Here is a 20,559-nt window from a genome sequence, read left to right on the forward strand (position 1 = left end):
GACCCACGCCGGCACCAGTCTCTGAGTTCCCTCAGTATTTATTGATCATTATCTTTACCATCTTAGAAAAAGGGAAGTGGCAGGATAATAGGATCATTGTAGGGAGAAGGTCAGCAGTAAGACACGTGAATGGCCGGGCGCGGTGGCTCACCCAGCACTTTGGGAGGCCGAGACGGGCGGATCACGAGGTCAGGAGATCGAGACCATCCTGGCTAACACAGTGAAACCCCGTCTCTACTAAAAAATACAAAAAACTAGCCGGGCAAGGTGGCGGGCGCCTGTAGTCCTGGCTACTCAGGAGGCTGAGGCAGGAGAATGATGTAAACCCGGGAGGCGGAGCTTGCAGTGAGCTGAGATCCCGCCACTGTACTCCAGCCTGGGCGACAGAGCCAGACTCCATCTCAAAAAAAAAAGACATGTGAATAAAGATCTCTGTGACGTGAATAAGTTTAAGGAAAAATGCTGTGCCTTGATATGCATATGCAAATATCTCCATAAACCTTTTTAGTGCATAAAGAGCAGCATTGCCTTTAAGGCAGTTTTCTCCTTTCTCAGTAAATAGAACATACAATCAGGTTTTACACCGAGATGTTCCATTGCCCAGGGATGGGCAGGAGACAGATGCTTTTCTCTATCTCAACTGCCAAGAGGCCTTCTTTCCTCTTATACTAGTCCTCCTCAGCACAGACCCTTCACGGGTGTCAGGCTGGGGGACGATTAGGTCTTTCCCTTCCCACGAGGCCAATTTCAGAATATTACATGGGGAGAAACCTTGGACAATACCTAGCTTTCCTAGGCAGAGGTCCCTGCGACCTTCCGCAGTGTATGTGTCCCTGGGTACTTGAGATTAACAGAATGGTGATGACTTTTCACAAGCAAACTGCCTTCAGGCACTTGTTTAACAAAGCACACCCTGTACAGCCCAAAATCCATTAAACCTTGAGTCACCACAGCACATATCTCTTGCAAGGACAAGGTTGGGGGTAGGGTCACAGATTAACAGCATCTCAAATACAGAACAAGATGGAGTCTCTTATGTCTACTTCTTTCTATATAGACACAGTAACAGTCTGATCTCATTTTCTTTTCCTGACAATTCCCCAAGGATGCTCCATCGCAATGCCTGTGAAGCTTGAGTGGCAGACACTGAGGCCTGAAGCTGGGGGCTCCAGGGGGTCACTGGCTCACTCGTCCCCTGTAATCTGTAAAACATACTGGGCAGGGGGGCCGCTGGAGGACCCGAATCTCTCCATTCTCCAGGCAGTAGTGGGGCATGCGCCTCTTGGCCTTGGGCCCATTAAAGATCCTTCCAGTCCCAGTGCTTTTCTCTGAATTCTTGGGGAACACAGGGATGGGGGCTCCCAATGGGGACCCCAGAAACTCTGAGCTCCCAAAACCTTCAAAGGACACTTGCCTCCCTCCTCTGCCCACACCTCCACCATTACAGCATTTGATCCCACAAGTAAGCAGGGGGTGGTCCTATTTCAGCACCTCTCTGGTATCCCCCAAATCTTCTGAGTTGTCTGAGACCCAGGAAAGGGTTAAGATCAGGACCCATCTCTCCTAGGCTGAAAGATATTTCTCACGTCAGGTCTATGTGGACACAGGAGTTTCTGGCTGGCCTGGAACTGTAGATGGAGCTTATCCACCATTAAACCACTGCAGGTACACTGCTTAGCATCCCATCCGTGAGTAGGTCAGAGCAGGGAAGTAGGACTCTGACTCAAACGGGATGGATGCATCCACAGTTGGAACCCTAGCAGAGGCAATTCTGCCATTAGCTGCCATAAAAAGAAGACGGATATTTTCTGGAGTCCCTCCAGCCATCCAGAGAGGATGCTGGAACAGTACCAGGTGGGTTTTGAAGGATGTATAGGAGTTCACCAGCCAGAATATTCACTCATCAAACCTTCCCTGGCACTCACCTATGCTCAGACCACAAAGGTCTCAGCTTCCTGGGAGGAAAGTGTCACCCCTTCCTATGGAAATAGGAGCCCAGAGGCTGGGGACCCTGATGCTGACTCAGTAAATCCGTGTCTGTTTGCTGCAGGTGAGGTTGGGCTGGTTCAGTGCATCCCACATGAGCAGCATCTCATAAGGCAGGAAGCGGTGCACCAGCAGCAGGTCTCGGTAGAAGCAGGGGTCAAAGGAGGACAGGTGTTGTGATGGGGCACGCACACCAGACGTGCGGATGCCGCTGTGGGAGGTAGGCTTCAGTCCCTCGAGCTCCAGACACATACCCAGGAAGACATCATCAATAGGGAAGAGGTCCAAGACAAGAGCGGCACGGCGCACGGCAGCGGCAGTGAAGCGGGACAGCAGGAAGCCACCACCCGCACAGTACGGTGGGTACCGCTCGTTCTGAGTCACCACCTTCGGCACATAGTACTTGCTCCACAAAGCCCGGATGGGGCCCACGTTTTGGATCAGTTGCCCCACGAAGAGGTGGCGGCCAGGGTCATGGTCCTGCAGGTAGGAGACCATGTTGTCTGTGTGTGCAAAGACGTCATCATCCCCGTTGAGCACGAAGCTGGCGTTGGCGCACCTCGTCTCCTGCCACTGTAAGAACAGCACCTGCAGGCAGGGTGGGCAGGGCATGCTTGCTTGAGGGCTGGAGAAATTGGCCTTGGGTCTCTGTTGGCCACTCCAGTCCAGTGAGCCCAGGAAAGAGAGTGTCCACAATCTGGCCTGGGTTTGAAGCCCTGCCCTGTGGGGTTACTTGGGAAACCCTCTCTGTGCCTTAGTTTCCAACTCTCTAAACAGGCCTTATCATGTGCCTCTAGGAGTGTTGGAGAATCCATGGAGACCATGCTCCATGAAGCACCAAGAAATGCTGGAAAATTGTTACATTTACATTTATTGCTATTCCTTCCAACTCTGCCTGGCCAAGCCCTGTTGTTAAATCATCATTTGTGTGAATTTTGTTTGTTTGTTTCTGAGACAGGGTCTTGCTCTATTGCCGAGGCTAGAGTGTAGTGGTACGATCATAGTTCATTGCAGCCTTGAATTCCTGGGCTCAAGTGATCCTCCCACCTCAGCCTCCCAAGTAGCTGGGACTACAGACACATGCCGCTACTCCTGGCTAATTAAAAAATTTATATTTTTTTAGAGATGGGATCTTGTTATGCTGCCCAGGCTGGTCTTAAACTCCAGGCCTCAAAGGATCCTCCCACCTCAGCCTCCCAAAGTGCTGAGATTACAAGCATGAGCCACCACCCCTGTGTAAATTAATTTATTATTATTTTTTTTTTTTAGATGGAGTTTTCGCTCTTGTTGCCCAGGCTGGAGTGCAGTGGTACAATCTCGGCTCACCGCAACCTCTACCCTCTGGGTTCAAGCAATTTTCCTGCCTCAGCCTCCCAAGCAGCTGGGATTACAGGCATGCACCACCACGCCCGGCCAATTTTTTGTATTTAGTAGAGATGGGGTTTCACCATGTTGGTCAGGCTAGTCTTGAACTCCTGACCTCAGGTGATCCACCTGCCTTGGCCTCCCAAAGTGCTGGGATTATAGGCGTGAGCCACCGTGCCCTGCCTGTGTGATTGTTAACACTCACCTCTCCCAGCAAACACTGGGCTTCCCTACTTGGGTGTGTGTCTCTCTCTTTCTATTCATGCCATCTCCCTCAGCACCCAGCATAGTGCCAGTGCTTCACAGGTGCTAAGTTCATATTTGTCAAGTTGACGTTTATCACAGACTTTTGCAGGTTGTTTTTTTGAGACAGTCTCACTCTGTCAACCAGGCTGGAGTGCCGTGGCAGGATCTTGGCTCTATGCAAACTCCACCTCCAGGGTTAGAGCAATCCTCCTGCCTCGGCCTCCCAAGAAGCTGGTTTCGAACTCCTGGCCTCAAGTGATCCGCCCACCTCGGCCTCCCAAAGTGCTGGGATTATAGGCGTGAGCCACTGTGCCCGGCCACTTTTGTGTTTTCAGAACACAGCACGTTGAGAGGCCGTGGCCCCTACCCACCTCAGCCTCAGTTTCCCCTATGGTAACCTACATGGGTTGGGTATCTGCTTGTTGCTGGGTGCTGTGCTTAGTGCTTACCTACCTTGAATCCTGAATTCACCGTTAGGAGGCAGAAGTGGTCCTCAATCTTATTTACAGACGAGGGAACAGAGGCTCTCCAGAGAAAACTGCAGTAAGGTCACCTGCAGAGAAACGGCTACCAGAGGCCTTGAACCCAGGCCTGCCTATATCTCCTACGAGCAGGATCCTGCAGAGTTCCCTGTTCCTCCTTGAAAATGTTGTCTCTACTTGTCTTGCTCTACTCAAGGACCTAGGAGGGGTCCTTGGAGTCCCTCCATTTCCTCATCTGCAGATGGGCGGGATTTTCTCACCTCTCCTGGGTTCTTTTATTAAAAAATAGAGATGAGGCTGTGTGTGGTGGCTCATGCCTGTAATCCCAGCACTTTGGGAGGCCAATGCAGTGTGGATGAACTTAGGTCAGGAGTTTCAGACCAGCCTGGTCAACACGGTGAAACCTCGTCTCTGCTCAAAAGTACAAAAAAATTAGCTGGACATAGTGGCATGCACCTGTAATCCCAGCTACTCAGGAGGCTGAGGCAGGAGAATCACTTGAACCTGGGAGGTGGAGGTTGCAGTGAGCCGAGATCGCACCACTGCACTCCAGCCTGGGTGACAGAGCCAGACTCCATCTCAGGAAAAAAAATTAATTAATTTAAAAACATAAAAATTAATTAATTAAAATTAAAAAAAAAAAAAAAAGACGAAGTCTTGCTATGTAGCTCAGGCTGGCCTGAAACTCTTGGGCTCAAGCAATCCTCCCTCCTTAGCCTCCGACAGTGCTGGGATTACAGGCATGAGCCACCACGCCCAGCTACCGCTCATGGATTCTTGTCCATCAAAAAGGTCTCGACTGAGCACCTGTTGTGCACCTGAATCTATTCTAGGCATTAGGGACACAGCAGTGAGTGAAACAGACACAGCCCCCAGCCTCATTGGGAGACAGAACCAGAACAAATAAACAAGAAGATGTTGGCTGGGCGCAGTGGCTCACACCTGTAATCCCAGCACTTTGGGAGGCTGAGGTGGGAAGATCGCCTGAGGTCAGGAGTTCGAGATTACCCTGGCCAACATGGTGAACCCCAGTCTCTACTAAAAATACAAAAATTAACTGGGCGTGGTGGCGAGTGCCTGTAATCCCAGCTACTTGGGAGGCTGAGGCAGGAGGATTGTTTTAAACCAGGAGGCGGAGGTTGTAGTGCGCCCAGATCACACCACTGCACTCCAGCCTGGGCAACAGAGCAAGACTCCATTAAAAAAATAAATAAATAAACATAAAAATAAACAAGGAGATGTGTCTCTGTCATTGCCAAGATAAGCTGGACATTCAGCACTGGTCTGGGTGCCTTATAAATGCCGTCTCCTGTAAACCTCACAGCAGCCCTCAGAGGTGGGTGGGACTCATTCACATCCCATTTTCCAGGTGAGAAAACTGAGGCACAGAGAGGTGAATGAACTCCTCCAAGGTCGAACAACAAGTAAGAGGCAGAGCTTGGATTCGAACCCGCATCATCAGGCTTGAGCTCTGTGCTAGTAACCTAGCTCCTCTACCCTTCCCCCCAGCCTCCCTGGGAAGAAGACAATTTGGGGTCACCACGAGGCTAGTGAGGACAGCGGAGTGGCAGAATGGGCTGTGATGGACTGATGAGGGCTTCTGGTTCCCTGGGTCCCTCAGGAGTGGGTGGCAATTTGGACAAGAAGGATAGGTGGCCCTGATCAGGTGACCCCAACCCAGCGCACCTGCTTGAGCGTGAGGTTGAAGAAGGAGTCGTGGAAGTCCCACTGCAGGATGTCTCCGTGAGTCTGTGCCTCCAGCTGCAGCAGCCGGTTGACCTTGCGGGCCTGGTGTGGGCTGGAGGCTGTGCCCACCAGGAAGAGGAGGCGCAGCTGCAAACCCCGCACCTTGCGCTCGCGGCCCCACGTGCGCCGCAGCAGCTGGCGGCGCTCATAGTTGGTGGGGGAGGACTTGATCACCAGCAGCAGGAAAACCGGCTGCGCGCACTTAGAAGGTGGCACGTCCTGCAGCAGGGGAAAGTCGCGGCAGTGTTTGTACAGCAGGAAGTCCTGAACATTCTTCGGCTGCTTGGCGAAGTCCGGGTGGTTGGCCATAGAGGTGTTGGCCTGGCACGGGGCCCGGGCTGGGTGGGTGGGTGGAGTGGGCCAGGCCAGGGCCTCGGGGGTCGCCGGTGGCTGCTCCTGGACCTTGCGAGTGGGTGGTGACAGTTGCAGACTGAAGAGGAGGAGGAGAGTAAAAGCGACGATGGCCAGAATGAGGGTGGCATTGGGCCGCAGGTGCCGGAGACACCTCATCCTGGCCAGCCAGGGTCTGGGGTCAGCCTGAGGAGCCCCCGGGCGGCTCCTGTGGAAAACAAAACTCACTGAACACTCACCTTGAGCAAAGTGCTTTTCCTGTGACCCCCAACACCTGGTTGTACCTGTACAGTTGCTCAGGTTGGCAAAATATTGAAATTCACCCCCCACTTAACTCCTCCACCCCTTACAAGATCCACTTCAAGGCATTCCAACCCCTGTTGGCTCTGACAGGTGCCCTGGCCCTCCCTGCTGGGGATTAATTTTTTTTTTTTTTTTTTTTTGAGACAGCATCTCTCTCTCTCGTTCTGTTGCCCACGCTGGAGTGCAGTGTCTTAATTTCAGCTTACTGCAGACTCCACCTCATGGGTTCAAGCGATCCTCCTGCCTCAGCCTCCTGGGTAGCTGGGATTACAGGTGTGTGCCACCGTGCCTGGTTAATTTTTTTGTATTTTTAGTAGAGATGGGGTGTCACCATGTTGGCCAGGCTGGTCTTGAACTCCTGGCCTCAAGTGATCCACCTGCCTCGGCCTCCCGAAGGGCTGCAATGACAGGCATGAGCCACCCTACCCTGCCTTTCCGTGTGAAGTCTTAGTTTTCTTTTTTTTTTTTTTTTTTTTGAGACGGAGTCTCGCTCTGTCGCCCAGGCTGGAGTGCAGTGGCCGGATCTCAGCTCACTGCAAGCTCCGCCTCCCAGGTTTACGCCATTCTCCTGCCTCAGCCTCCCGAGTAGCTGGGACCACAGGCGCCCGCCACTTCGCCCGGCTAGTTTTTTTTTTTTGTATTTTTTAGTAGAGATGGGGTTTCACCGTGTTAGCCAGGATGGTCTCGATCTCCTGACCTCGTGATCCGCCCGTCTCGGCCTCCCAAAGTGCTGGGATTACAGGCTTGAGCCACCGCGCCCGGCCGAAGTCTTAGTTTTCTTATTAGGACATGGGGGTGCTGAGATTCCCTGCTCCAGTACACACGCACACACATACAATGGGGCCACTGCTCCCTGACTGCAGAAGGGCTTGACACATATTAGCTGTGTGGTGACCACCTCAGTGACTGTCAGTCCACCACCCTGGCTACCTTAATTATCCAGCTATTCCCCACTTACAGACAGAGACATTGAGGCTCAGCATGGAGCAGTATCAGAACCCAGGACTTTTTTTTTTTTTTTTTTTTTTTTTTTGAGACGGAGTCTCGCTCAGTCACCCAGGCTGGAGTGCAGTGGCACAATCTCGGCTCACTGCAAGCTCCGCCTCTGAGGTTCACGCCATTCTCCTGCCTCAGCCTCCCAAGTAGCTGGGACTACAGGCGCCCACTGCCATGCCTGGCTAATTTTTTGCATTTTTAGTAGAGATGGGGTTTCACCGTGTTAGCCAGGATGGTCTCGATCTCCTGACCTCGTGATCCACCCGCCTCGGTCTCCCAAAGTGCTGGGATTACAGGCGTGAGCCACCGTGCCCAGCCAGGACTTTTTTTTTTTTTTTTTGAGATGGAGTTGTCCAGGCTGGAGTGCAGTGGCGCAATCTCGGCTCACTGCAACCTCCGCCTCCTGGTTCGAGTGATTCTCCTGCCTCATCATCCAGAGTAGCTGGGACCACAGGCACGTGCCACCACACCCGGTTAATTTTTTAGAGATGAAGTTTCACCATGTTGGCCAGGATGGTCTTGATATCCTGATCTCATGATCTGCCCACCTTAGCCTTCCAAAGTGCTGGGATTACAGGCATGAGCCACCGTGCCCGGCCAGAACCCAGAACTTTGACAGGTACAGTATGCCCACCTCATACATCCCTCAACTCGGGGTCACTGGGAGACTCCCTTCCCAGACCTCAGGGCCTCCCAGAATCTATCACAAGGGACCGCGTCATGGATGGCACCAAACATCCCTCAAAGAGAACCTGGCCAACTCTCAGCCACGTGGGGCACAGACAGGTGAATATCTGTGAATATGCATGAGTCCAATCCTGTTAACTGTCACAGTGACTCAGCAGCCCTAGAGTGTTAACTGAGCACCTACTGTACGCTAGATGCTGGGGAGGCAGCCGTGACCAAGCCAGCCCTGCCCTCACTATAATAAGTAGAACACCTTAGGCACATGGTGAAACCCTGTCTGTACAAAAAACACAAAAATTAGTCTGGGCGCAGTGGCTCACACCCAGAATCCCAGCACTTTAGGAAGCCAAGGCAGGTGGATTACCTGAGGTCAGGAGTTCGAGACCAGCCTGGCCAACATGGGGAAACTCACTCTCTACCAAAAAAAAAAAAAAAAAAATTAGCCAGGTGTGGTGGGCGCCTATAGTCCCAACTACTTGGGAGGCTGAGGCAGGAAAATCACTTGAACCCAGGAGGTGGAGGCTGCAGTGAGCTATGATCACGCCACTCCACTCCAGCCTGGATGACAGAGCAAGACTCTGTCTCGAAACAAAACAAAACAAAAAATGAGCAGGCTGTGGTAGCATGCGCTTGCGGTCTCAGTTACTCGGGAGGCTGAGGTGGGAGGATTACCTGAGCCCAGGACTTCATGGCTGCAGTGAGCTATGATCACACCACTGCACTCCAGCCTGAGCAACAGAGCAAGACATTGTCTCAAAAAAAAAAAAAATTATAAATGATATGAACAATTAGTGACAGCCAAATTAATTGCTACTGAGGCAGGTCCACAGGGGACCTGAGCAACGTAGGATCACGGAGGTCCTAAAGGATGATGGGATTCCCTTGGGCAGACTGGGGGGAAGGGCATTCCAGACAGAGTGGAGCACGTGCAAAGGCCCTGAGATGGATATAAATTTAGGGTGTTGGTGGCAGAGCAAGGAGGCTCATGTGGTTGGGACAGGGGGAGAGAAAGGAGGTGATGATGGAATTATGGGACTCTGCTGGGGCACCAGAATAGAATGGGCAGGCCAGGAAGAATGTCTTGTTTCCTGTGAGAAGCAATGGGGAGCCATGAAGGGTCTATGAGCAGGGGAGGGATCAGATTGATTTATGCCTTTAAGAAGTCCCTTGTGGGCTAGGCAAGGTGGCTCAGGCCTATAATCCCAGCACTCTGGGAGGCTGAAGTGGGAGGATCGCTTGAGTTTAGGAGTTCGAGACCAGCCTGGGTAACATGGTGAAACCCCGTCTCTACCCAAAATACAAAAGTTAGCCAGCGTGGTGATGCATGCTTGTAGTCCCAGCTATTCAGGAGGTTCAGGTGGGAGGATGGCCTGATCCCAGGAGTTTGAGGCTGCAGTGAGCTATAATCACACCACTCCAGCCTGGGCAGCAGAGAGAGACTGTCATTTCAAAAAAAAAAAAAAAAAAAAGTTCCCTGTGGTCACGAAGGGATTAGGAATATTTCAATCAGGGTAGGGCAACAAAAGGGAGACCCTGTCTCTGCTAAAAGTAAAAAAGTGAAACAAAATTAGCTGAGTGTGGTGGTGTACACCTGTAGTCCCAGCTACTCGGGAGGCTGAGGTGGGGGGAGATTGGGTAACATCTAGGTAGAAGAGTTTGGTGGTCTAGACAGAGGCTGGCTGCTGAGGTATAGGAGAGTAGACAGGTTTAGAAAATAAGGTGAAGGGCAGGCTCATTGGCTCACAGCTGTCATCCCAGCACTTTGGGAGGCCAAGGTGGGTGGATCATCTGAGGTCAGGAGTTCAAGACCAGTCTGGCCAACATGGCGAAACCCCTGTCTCTACTAAATACAAAAAATTAGATACAAAAATTAGCAGGGCATGGTGGCTCATGACTGTAATCCTAGCTACTCCGGAGGCTGAGGCAGGAGAATCGCTTGAACCCAGGAGGCGGAGGTTGCAGTGAGCCAAGATCACACCACTGCACTCCAGCCTGGGTGACAGAGCAAGACTATGTCTCCAAAAGAAAAAAAAGAAAAAAAAAAAAAAGGTTGAGGGCAGTGGCTCACGCGTGTAATCTCAGCACTTTGGGTGGCCAAGGTGGGTGGATCACTTGAGCTCAGGAGTTCGAGATCAGCCTGACCAACACAGCAAAACCCAGTCTCTACTAAAAATACAAAAATTATCCGGGTGTGGTGGTGGGTGTCTGTAATCCCAGCTACTCAGGAGGCTGAGACAGTAGAATCACTTGAATCTGGGAGGTGGAGGTTGCAGTGAGCCAAGATCGCGCCATTGTACTCCAGCCTGGCAATAGAACAAGACTCTATCTCAAAAAAAAAAAAAAAAAAAAAAGAGAAAAAATAAGATGAAGAAATTCATCAATGTTTTGATTACAGCCCAGATGTTAGGGGGGTGGAAAAAGAAGGACCAGAAGGAACAGAATGTAAGGAACATCTGGGCAGTGGGAGACTCAGTCTGGTATCCAGGTGAGAACTATTGGCACACGACGGCCTATAAGCCAGGAAGGCTCAACAGGTATTGATTGTGTGTGCTGTGTTTTAAGAGACGGGGTCTCACTATGTTGTCCAGGCTGGTCTTGAATTCCTGGCCTCAAACAGTCCTCTTGCCTTGGCTTCCCAAAGTGCTGGGATTATAGACATGAGCCACCTTGCCAGCTAATTTAAATTTTTTTTTTTTTTTTTTTTTAAGCGATAGGATCTCACTTGCTCTGTTGCCCAGGCTGGAGTGCAGTGACGATATAGCTCCCTGCAGCCTCCAGCTCCTGGGCTCAAGTGATCCTCCTGCCTTATCCTCCCAAGTAGCTGGGACCACAGGCACCAGTCACCACCCCTGGTGCCAACAGGCGATTGATGGAGGAGCACATCAGATGTTCCCTGCAGGTTAACAGTACCTCTCCTGCACTCCTGTTCAAGGTGGGTGAAGAAACTTCACCCCAAGCCAGACATGGTGCCACCAGTGTCCAGCAGTGACGTCCAGGCTGATTCCTGGGGACCCTCGCCTGGCCGCCCGCTGCCAGACCAGTCGGTTCTGCCTGGAGCTGTTTGCCCTTCACGTGCCAGTGTGATTTTGTCATTCTCCAGAACCCACTTCCTCAAATGCACACAGAAAAGCCACTTATTTCCTCTGCCAAGACCCAGAAGCCTCCGCCTGGGGTGTGGCTGCAGGATGTGGGTCCTCTTTGCTGCCATCTTTCCCGCACAATCTCTGCCCTCACTCATCTGCTCCAGCTGTACCAGCCCCTTAAACATGGCCTGGCGCAGTGGCTCACATCTGTAATCCTGGCACTTTGGGAGGTCGAGGGCAGATCACCTGAGGTCAGGAGTTCGAGACCAGCCTGCCCAACATGGTGAAATCCTGTCTCTACTATAAATACAAAAGTTAGCCAGGCGTGGTGGCACGCATCTGTAATCCCAGCTACTCAGAAGGCTGAGGCAGGAGAATCGCTTGAATCCAGGAGGTGGAGGTTGCAGTGAGTCGAGATCGTGCCACTGTACTCCAGCCTGGGCAACATAGCCAGACTCTGTCTCAAAAAAAAAAAAAAAAATTCTTTAACACCCAGGCTCAGGCCGGATGCAGTAGCTCATGCCTATAATCCTCGCACTTTGGGAGGCTGAGGCAGGAGGATTGCTTGAGCCCAAGAGTTCAAGACCAGCCTGAGCAACAAAGGGAGACTCTGTATGTGCTAAAAATAAAAAAAAAAAGAAAAAGAAAAAAATTAGCTGAGTGTGGTGGTGTATGCCTGTAGTCCCAGCTACTCAGGAGGCTGAGGTGGGAGGATCACTTGAGCCCTGGAAGTGAAGGCTGCAGGGAGCTGTGACTGCACCCCCAGCCTGGCAAGAAAGCGAGACCCTGTCTCAAAACAAACAAAAATCATCCAAGCTCAGCCCTGTCTGAGGGCCTTTGCACCAGTCACTGCCTCCACCTAAGACCCCCTTCCTTCCAGCTCTTTCCCCAGTCTTCATATTTAGGCTTCTCCTGAAGTGTCACCTCTGAGAGGCTTCAACCTCCCAGTTTTTGAATTAGCCTGGTGTGGTGGTGGTGAGTGCTTGTAGTCCCAGCTACTCAGGAGGCTGAGGTGGGAGGATCACTTGAGCCCAAGAGTTCAAGACCCGCCTGGGCAACATGGTAAAACCCCGTCTCTACTAAAAATTTAAAAATTAGCCAGGTGCAGTGGCAGCGTGCACCTGTAGTCCCAGCTACTTGGGAAGCTGAGGCAGGAGAATCGCTTGAGCCCAGGAGTTCGAGGCTGCAGTGAGCTATGATAGCACCACTGCACTCCAGCCTGGACAACAGAGCAAGACCCTGTCTCAAAACAAAACAAAACAAAACAGCTGGGTGTGGTGGCTCACACCTGTAATCCCAGCAGTTTGGGAGGCTGAGATGGAAGGATTACCTGAGCCCAAGAGTTTGGGCAACATGGCAAAACCCCATCTCTATAAAAAATACAAAAATTAGCCAGGCATGGTGGTGTGTGCCTGTAGTCCCAGCTACTTAGGAGGCTGAGGTAGGAGGATCGTTTGAGCCCGGGAGGTCAAGCTGCAGTGAGCCATGATCTCGCCACAGTACTCCAGCCTGAGGAACAGAGCAAGACCCTGTCTTAAAAAAAAAAAAAAAAAAAGTGCTATGTGTTAGTGAAGTACTGAATATTAACAATCTATTAACCACAGAGGAGGTGCCTAGTATTTGTAACATACAAAATAGTTGCAAAGCAACAATTAAAAGTTGCAAGTTGTGTCCAAATATACTTTCTGAATTTTTTTTAAAGTTGCAACTCACATACATGATACATTAATATTAATAGTATCTTGAGGAATATATATATATATTTTCAGACAGAGCCTCTGTCACCCAGGCTGGAGTGCAGTGGCGGGATCTTGGCTCACTGCAACCTCCGCCTCCTGGGTTCAAGTGATTCTCCTGCCTCAGCCTCCCAAGTAGCAGGGATTACAGGCATGTACCATCACACCTGGCTAATTTTTGTATTTTTAGTAGAGATGGAGTTTCGCCATGTTGGCTGGGCTGGTCTTGAACTCCTGATCTCAGGTGATCCACCCGCCTTGGCCTCCCAAAGTGCTGGGATTATAGGTGTGAGCTACCGCACCCAGCCTAATAGTATCATGAGGAATATTAACAAGCCATAAACAGTCTTCAGATACCACATATTCATGGTCACTGAATATTCATGCTTCAATGCACAGATGATACTAAGTATTAATGACTCATTGAAAATTAACGACCACTAAATACGCAGAAAGGTTGTCTGCCCAGCAGAATCGTGGGCATTGGCGGCTGCACCCTGGCCCCATGTCCTCTGCCACTCTCAGGGGGCAGTCAAGGATGGGCTCTTGCCCCAGGTGCATGTGGCTCCAGGCACCTCTGTCGTTCTCAGCCCTGTTTTTTTTTTTGTTTTATTCTGGAGACAGTCTTGCTCGCTCTGTTCCCCAGGCTGAAGTGCAGTGGTACGATCTTAGCTCACTGCAACTTCCGCCTCCTGGTTTCAAGCAATCCTCCTGCCTCAGCCTCCCAACTAGCTGAGATTACAAGTGTGCACCACCACACCCGGCTAATTTTTGTATGTTTAGTAGAGACAGCGTTTCATCATGCCAGGCTGGTCTCAAACTCCTGACTTCAAGTGATCTGCCCGCCTCGGCCTCCCAAAGTGCTGGGATTACAGGCATGAGCCATTGCGCCCGGTCTCAACCCTGTTCTTGTCACTGTCTCTAAGAGACGTGGGGCATGTGAAAGTCATCGAGGACCCTGCTGGTACCACCCGGGGCTAGATCTGCCCCCCTCACTCCCAGAACTGTTTGGAGACCACGGATGACGGGGAGTGGCACAGGGGGGCGGGGAATGTCCTGCCTGACACTGACTCAGAGGTCTCCATAGCATTAAGGTAATTCTCCCTGTGTAACTCCCACTTTCCGGATGAGGAAACTGAGGCCCAGTTAGGGCTACTTCTGGATGCCTCTTCAGCTACTCCCAGGCCCGGATATTCCTAACTGGCCCAGTCGCTGGCTCTCGGTCTCCGCCTTGCCTGCAGCTGGGAGGACTGGTCTGTGAGCTGATGCCTTTGAAGCAGCCATGGGGACCCCCGACAGCCCTTGAGGAAGGACCTTCTGACCCAGCTACTGACCATCCATGGGACGTGGGCCGAGTAGGTGGGGCCACCCAGACCTTAGCATCCTCCTCTGCAAAGCTGGGATGGTCAGCTGGGTGTGGTGGCTCATACCTGTAATCCCAGCACTTTAACAGGCAGAGGCAGGCAAATCATGAGGTCAGGAGTTTGAGACCAGCCTGGCCAACATGGTGAAACCCTATTTCTGCTAAAAATACAAAATATTAGCTAGGTGTAATGGTGGGCACCTGTAATCCCAGCTACTCAGGAGCCTGAGGCAGGAGAATCGCTTGAACCCAGGAGGCGGAGGTTGCAGTGAGCCGAGATCGCACCACTGCATTTCAGCCCGGGTGACAGAGTGAGACTCCGTCTCAAAAATAAAAAATAAAAAAAGCTGGGATGGTGGCAGAGCCACCAACTGACAATCAGCATTGTTGTGGCCGCTGTTTCTCCAATTCTCACCAATCCTAAATTGGGATTTGGATGGAGGTGTGGAACATTCTGAGGCTGCCAAAAGGCAAGGCAAGGAGTGGAGGGTGAGAGAAGCTTCTGGAAGAATCCTGTTTGAATACATAAGGACTTGAGTCCTGGGAAAGGCTAGAGGGTCAAGTGGCAGATCCAAGCAGTGGCCTTTTCTCCAAGTGGCACATATGTGAAGCGCCAACGAGTTTTTTTTTTTTTTTTGAGACAGGGTCTGGCTCTGTCACCCAGGCTGGAGTGGTGCAGTGGCACGATCATAGCTCACTGCAGCCTCCAACTTCAGGGCTCAACTGATCCTCCTGCCTAAGCCTCCTGAGTAGCTGGGACCACAGGCGTGCATCACCACCACTGGCTAATTTCATTTTTGTAGAGATGGGTCTAGCTATGTTGCCCAGGCTGGTCTCCAACTCCTGGGCTCAAGTGATCCTCCCACTTTGGCCTCCCAAAGTGCTGGGATTACAGGTGTGAGCCACCACATCCAGTCATGAATTTTTTTTTTTTTTTTTTTTGAGACGGAGTCTTGCTCTGTCACCCAGGCTGGAGTGCAGTGGCCGGATCTCAGCTCACTGCAAGCTCCGCCTCCCGGGTTTACGCCATTCTCCTGCCTCAGCCTCCCGAGTAGCTGGGACTACAGGCGCCTGCCACCTCGCCCGGCTAGTTTTTTTTTGTATTTTTTAGTAGAGACGGGGTTTCACCATGTTAGCCGGGATCGTCTCTCGATCTCCTGGCCTCGTGATCCGCCCGTCTCGGCCTCCCAAAGTGCTGGGATTACAGGCTTGAGCCACCGCGCCCGGCCTTTTTTTTTTTTTTTTTTGAGACAGAGTCTCTGTCGCCCAGGCTGGAGTGCAGTGATGCTATCTTGGCTCACTGCAACCTCTGCCTCCAGGGTTCAAGAGATTCTCCTGTCTCAGCCTCCAGAGTAGCTGGGATTACAGGTGTGCATTACCATGCCCAGCTAATTTTTGTATTTTTAGTAGAGATGGGGTTTCACCACGTCACCCAAGCTGGTCTCAAACTCCTGACCTCAGGTGATCCGCCCGCCTTGGTCTCCCAAAGTGCTGGGAATTACAGGTGTGAGCCATCACGCCCAGCCACAATGAGATTTAATAGCAACTGCCACCACCCTTATCACTCACATAGTTGTGACTGTTACTGCTCTGAGCAAGTGCTGAGCACCTAGTGTGTGCCACATCTGGGTCTAGGTTCCGAGGACACAGCCAAGATGATGGAGAGAAACACTCGTGTGCACAGGATGCTGATAGGGGACAGAGAAGTGGCAAACAGGACAATTTTCCAGAGGAGTGCAACCTCTGGGGGTGAAGAAACTCCAGGGTGGAAATTGGTGACGCTTGCAGGAGAAGGTGTGAGCCCCTGGCCTGTGGAGGAAGCCGAGGAGTCTCACCGAGCCTTCCAGAGGGGAGCCTAGGGTCCAGGTGGGCGATCTGTGCAGAGGGTGCACCTCTGTCCAAGATCACACAGCCAACTGACGCCAGGGCAGGTTGGTGGGATTTGAACCCTGACCTGAGGGTGGTTCCTCACCTGTTCTTACCAGTTTGGGTTTCCCAATAATGATGGGCTGGTCGCTTTTTACAAGGAGCAGGAGTTGCTTTTGCAAACAGAAGGGGAAGAAAAGAAGAAGAAATAGCCGGGCGCGGTGGCTCAAGCCTGTAATCCCAGCACTTTGGGAGGCCGAGGCGGGCGGATCACAAGGTCAGGAGATCGAGACCACAGTGAAACCCCGTCTCTACTAAAAATACAAAAAATTAGCCGGGCGCGGTGGCGGGCGCCTGTAGTCCCAGCTACTCAGGAGGCTGAGGCAGGAGAATGGCGGGAACCCGGGAGGCGGAGCTTGCAGTGAGCCGAGATCGCGCCACTGCACTCCAGCCTGGGCAACAGCGTGAGACTCCATCTCAAAAAAAAAAAAAAAAAAAAAAAAAGAAGAAGAAATAGCCCAGTAAATTTTTTAGGTTCACAATGGCCAGACCCTGCTTTAGTGAAACCATGTGTGCTAGTGAGTTCTATCAATATACACTCAATATTCACACCGAAGAACGCCTGGATGTGGAAAAAGGGGTGGGGCGGGGCAGGATAACAGATGACACATGCACTTTAGACCTTGGTGTCCTGGGTTTCTAGGTCCCGAGGCTCTGTCATGGATGACTCATTGTACGTCACCCATGCCAGCCCTACCCCGTTGCAGGAACTGCCTGGGGCATCTGTGTGAGACTGGAAAGGAGCCGAATAAACCCCAGACCTGGCCCAGTGGAGTCTCAAAGGACATCTCTGGGATCATGCCATAGATGGGGAAACCGAGGCTGGGAAGCCAGGCCGTGCATTGCAGTTCAACCTCAGGCCCTTCCCACAATCCATGAGTGATGGGGGAACTGAGGTATCATGGGCCCCTCCTCTGGGGACTTTCTGGACCCCCATGCCCTCAGGCCAATCAGGGCTCTTCTCCAAGCCTTGTGCTTAGAGCCCAGAAATATTCATATTATTTCTGTCGTGCAAAGATACATGTTATAAATGAGAACATAATGAGCTGCATAATCAGGACTAGAATCAATACGCCAGGTCCTGTGTGCAGCCTGGCCACCATCTGTCCATCTAAACTCCATATCTGTGCTGAGAAGTAGGGCTGTATTTGCTCCATGCTTATGGATAGGAAAATTGAGGCACAGAGAAGTCTAGAAATCCATCTAAGAAAGGTTGGGTGGGAGCCTAGTTCCTGTCTTTAACTCCCAGCTGATGAGACTTCCTTTAGTTTGCCGTGTTGTTAGCTCACCATCACGAGGAGCAATCAAGCAAGACAGATTCCCACCAGGAAAAGGGTCCACAATAGGCATCCTCCCTGGCTCATGGGGTTGGGGGAGTGAGCAAATTCCTGCCTTGCTGTGGGCCTCAGAGGCTGGTGGCAGGAGGAAATGTCACTCAGTGAGCCCTTACTTGCTCCCCCTGGGCCGACCTGGCTTGTCTGGATTCCCTGAACTCTGGCCTGGAACACAGAGGCACCAAGGCGCCCTTTTGGTTCCCCCACACCCAGAGCACCTGCCAGGAACTGCCACACCCTAGGGGTGAGGGTCAGAGAAGGTGTCCAGGCTGGGCTGGGCAAACAGCCAACTGATAACCTAGGCCAGGTGGGGGCCCAGCTACCTGACCTGGCCACACCTAATTCCTCCTGACTCCAGGCCCTGATACCAGCCCTGCCTGGTGTCACCTTGAGAACAGGGCAGTGGGAGGAAGTGATGGCCCCCAGGGCTGGCCCCAGACCTAGACAGCCAGGTGGCTGCCCCTGGGTCCTGAATCCCAGATCTGGACTGCAGGAGGCTCCGGCCCAAGTTGAGGGGGGACCTCAGTTTCCTCTTGAGAAGTGTCCATTTAAAAAAAATCAAGGCTAGGCATGGTGGCTCATGCCTGAAATCCCAGCACTTTGGGATGCCAAGGCAAGAGGACTGCTTGGGTCCAGGAGTTTGAGACCAGCCTGGACAACATAGTGAAACCCTGTCTCCACACACACAAAAATTTTAAAATTAGCTGTGTGTGGTGTGCACCTGTGGTCCCAGCTTCTCGGGAGGCTGAGGTGGGAGGATCACTTGAACCCAGGAGGTTGAGGCTGCAGTGAGCTATGATCGAGCCACTGCTCTCCAGCCTGGGTGACAAAGGGAGACCCCTCAACCTCTACAAATAAAACAAACAAACAAACAAAGTTTAAATCTGACCCAGAGGAAAAGGTAGTCAGGATCCTTGGAACAGGAATGAATCTGAACAGTGGCTACAGACATAATTATTATTAACATAATTATGATGACAGCTGACTGTCCCTGGGCACCCACTGAGTGGCCACAGCTCTTATCCACTCAACTCATCGTCGCCAAGGTCCCATGCTATGAGACCCCCCCCTTGACACACAGGGAAACTGAGGCTCAGAGACCTAACGCCACTCACGCAAGGGCCCCAGTGGCCAGCAGTACACCTCATCACAAAAACTTTGACTGAACGCTTCGGGCATCCTCATCCCAGCTGAGTCACTGTTCCACCTCACGGAGGGGAAACTGAGGCCGGTTCAGAGAACAAGAGCAGTGTGTCCATGCCACACAGCCAGGGCCCCTGGAATGCCGCCCAGCACCTGGCAGGGCCTGCAGCACCGGAGCCGCAGGGAGAGACTGGGGGTCACCTGCAGTTCCTAAACCCAACCGGGGACCCCAGTGCTGGCTTGCCCAGCTCCTCCCAAGGGGCCAACAATCTCAACAACGCAGGCAACAGTAATAGTAACAGCCAAAGCTGACTGCGCAGCATCTGCCTCCGGGGTATGATCCCACCCAATCTGGGAGGGGGGCCGGGGTCCAGGGTCGCCAGCCGTGGGAGAGGCTTCCTCCCCGACCTAGGTCCGAGCTGGCCTTGGGAACGCCGGAGACAATTACGGATGGGTGTGGGAACATTCAGGAGCCCCGAGTCTCAGGGTATACGCAGTGGAGACCGGCAGGGGCTTTTCCAGAGCCCCAACTTCCCCAACCCCAAATCCCCACCACTGGGGTCCGCCAGATCCTCCGGGGGCTGCCGACACTCACCCCCAGACGACAGTCACGCCTCTGCCCCTCTACCTGCTCCTCTCCGCTCGCCAGCCGAAGAGTTTTCACCTGAGCCAGAGCTCCCGCCCCTCCCCCGATTCTTCCCTCCCACCGGACTTCACGCCTTCCCGCCTCCCTCCGCCTTCGCCTCCTGCCAGGCCCCCTCTTCCAGCTGAGCTGAGTTTCCTGGTGGCCCAGGCGAGTACCCCGCCGGCTCCTCCCTCCCCGGCCACGCCCCTTCCCCTCCCCGGGCCCGGCTCCCACCTCTGCCATTCCCCTCTTGCCACCCTCGCCCCTCTCGGGGCGCACGACCCCACCCTGGGTCTGGTCCGCTGCTAGGGAATCTGGAGAATGAGCTCCCCGTGGCTGGAGATGAACAAGCAACGCCTTGCGGGTTCCTGGCACAGAGCCCTGTCAGCGTTGGCCCACGTGTGTTCGGTGAAGAAATGATTGGATAAGGCCGTGGGGGAGGGAGGGAGGCAGGCTCTCTGCAGGGGGTTCAAAGATTCCTGAACCCCCTCCAAAAAAAAAAAAAAAAAGATTCCTGAACCCAGGGCGGGGCGCGGTGGCTCACTCCTGTACTTTGGGAGACCGAGGGGGGCGGATCGCCTGAACCCAGGAGTTTGAGACCAGCCTGGGCAACATAGTGAGATTCCATCTCTATACTTTAAATAATTCCAGGACCCAAAAACCTACGATGTGCCCCCAGACATCCCTGGCATTTGGAAGGGTTCTGGAAGTCGAAAATCAGACAGATTTGTAGTCTTTTCTTTTTTTCTTTTTTTTGAGAGACAGGATCTCGTTTTTTCACCCAGGCTAAAGTGCAATGGTGTGATCTCGGCTCGCTACAATGTCGACCTCCCCAGTTCAAGCGATCCTCCCACCTCAGCCTCCTGAGTAGCTGGGACTACAGGCACCGGCCAGCATGCCTGGCTAATTTTTGTCATTTTTCTAGATATGGGGTTTTGACATATTGCCCAGGCTGGTCTTAACTGTGGGCCTCAAGTGACCCGCCTGCCTCAGATCCCCAAAGTGCTGAATTATAGACGTGAGCCACTGCATCTGGCCTCAGATTTGTAGATTTTTAGGTTTGGGGTTGGCTAGGATTCAAACCCTGCCCTATGCTGCCTCTGAATCTCTAGAATATTCTAGCCTGGAGCCCGCGTTGGGAGCTCTGGGGTTGGGGAAGTCCAGGTGTGTGAGCTGGGCTATGGTTT

General features: G+C 52.4%; 1 protein-coding gene across 3 annotated transcripts; it reads right to left on the reverse strand.

Annotated features, from left to right (window-relative positions):
- Positions 1 to 1,095: 1,095 nt before the first annotated feature.
- B3GNT3 (UDP-GlcNAc:betaGal beta-1,3-N-acetylglucosaminyltransferase 3) lies at positions 1,096 to 19,408 on the reverse strand. 3 transcript variants are annotated; one of them, XM_050769713.1, is made up of 3 exons: positions 19,343 to 19,408; positions 5,766 to 6,384; positions 1,096 to 2,574 (listed from the first exon to the last, which is right to left on the reverse strand). In XM_050769713.1, exons 2-3 carry the CDS (start codon positions 6,333 to 6,335, stop codon positions 2,023 to 2,025), a joined length of 1,122 nt encoding a protein of 373 aa, XP_050625670.1. In that variant the 5' UTR covers positions 6,336 to 6,384; positions 19,343 to 19,408; the 3' UTR covers positions 1,096 to 2,022. The 3 variants fall into 3 exon arrangements, with proteins under 3 accessions (XP_050625670.1, XP_050625672.1, XP_050625671.1); XM_050769715.1 differs by having other exon boundaries at positions 1,275 to 2,574; positions 5,766 to 6,381; XM_050769714.1 differs by having other exon boundaries at positions 1,275 to 2,574; positions 5,766 to 6,403; positions 19,343 to 19,392.
- Positions 19,409 to 20,559: the final 1,151 nt, after the last annotated feature.

This window comes from Macaca thibetana, chromosome 19, assembly GCF_024542745.1.
Source record: "Macaca thibetana thibetana isolate TM-01 chromosome 19, ASM2454274v1, whole genome shotgun sequence".
Taxonomy (NCBI): domain Eukaryota; kingdom Metazoa; phylum Chordata; class Mammalia; order Primates; family Cercopithecidae; genus Macaca; species Macaca thibetana.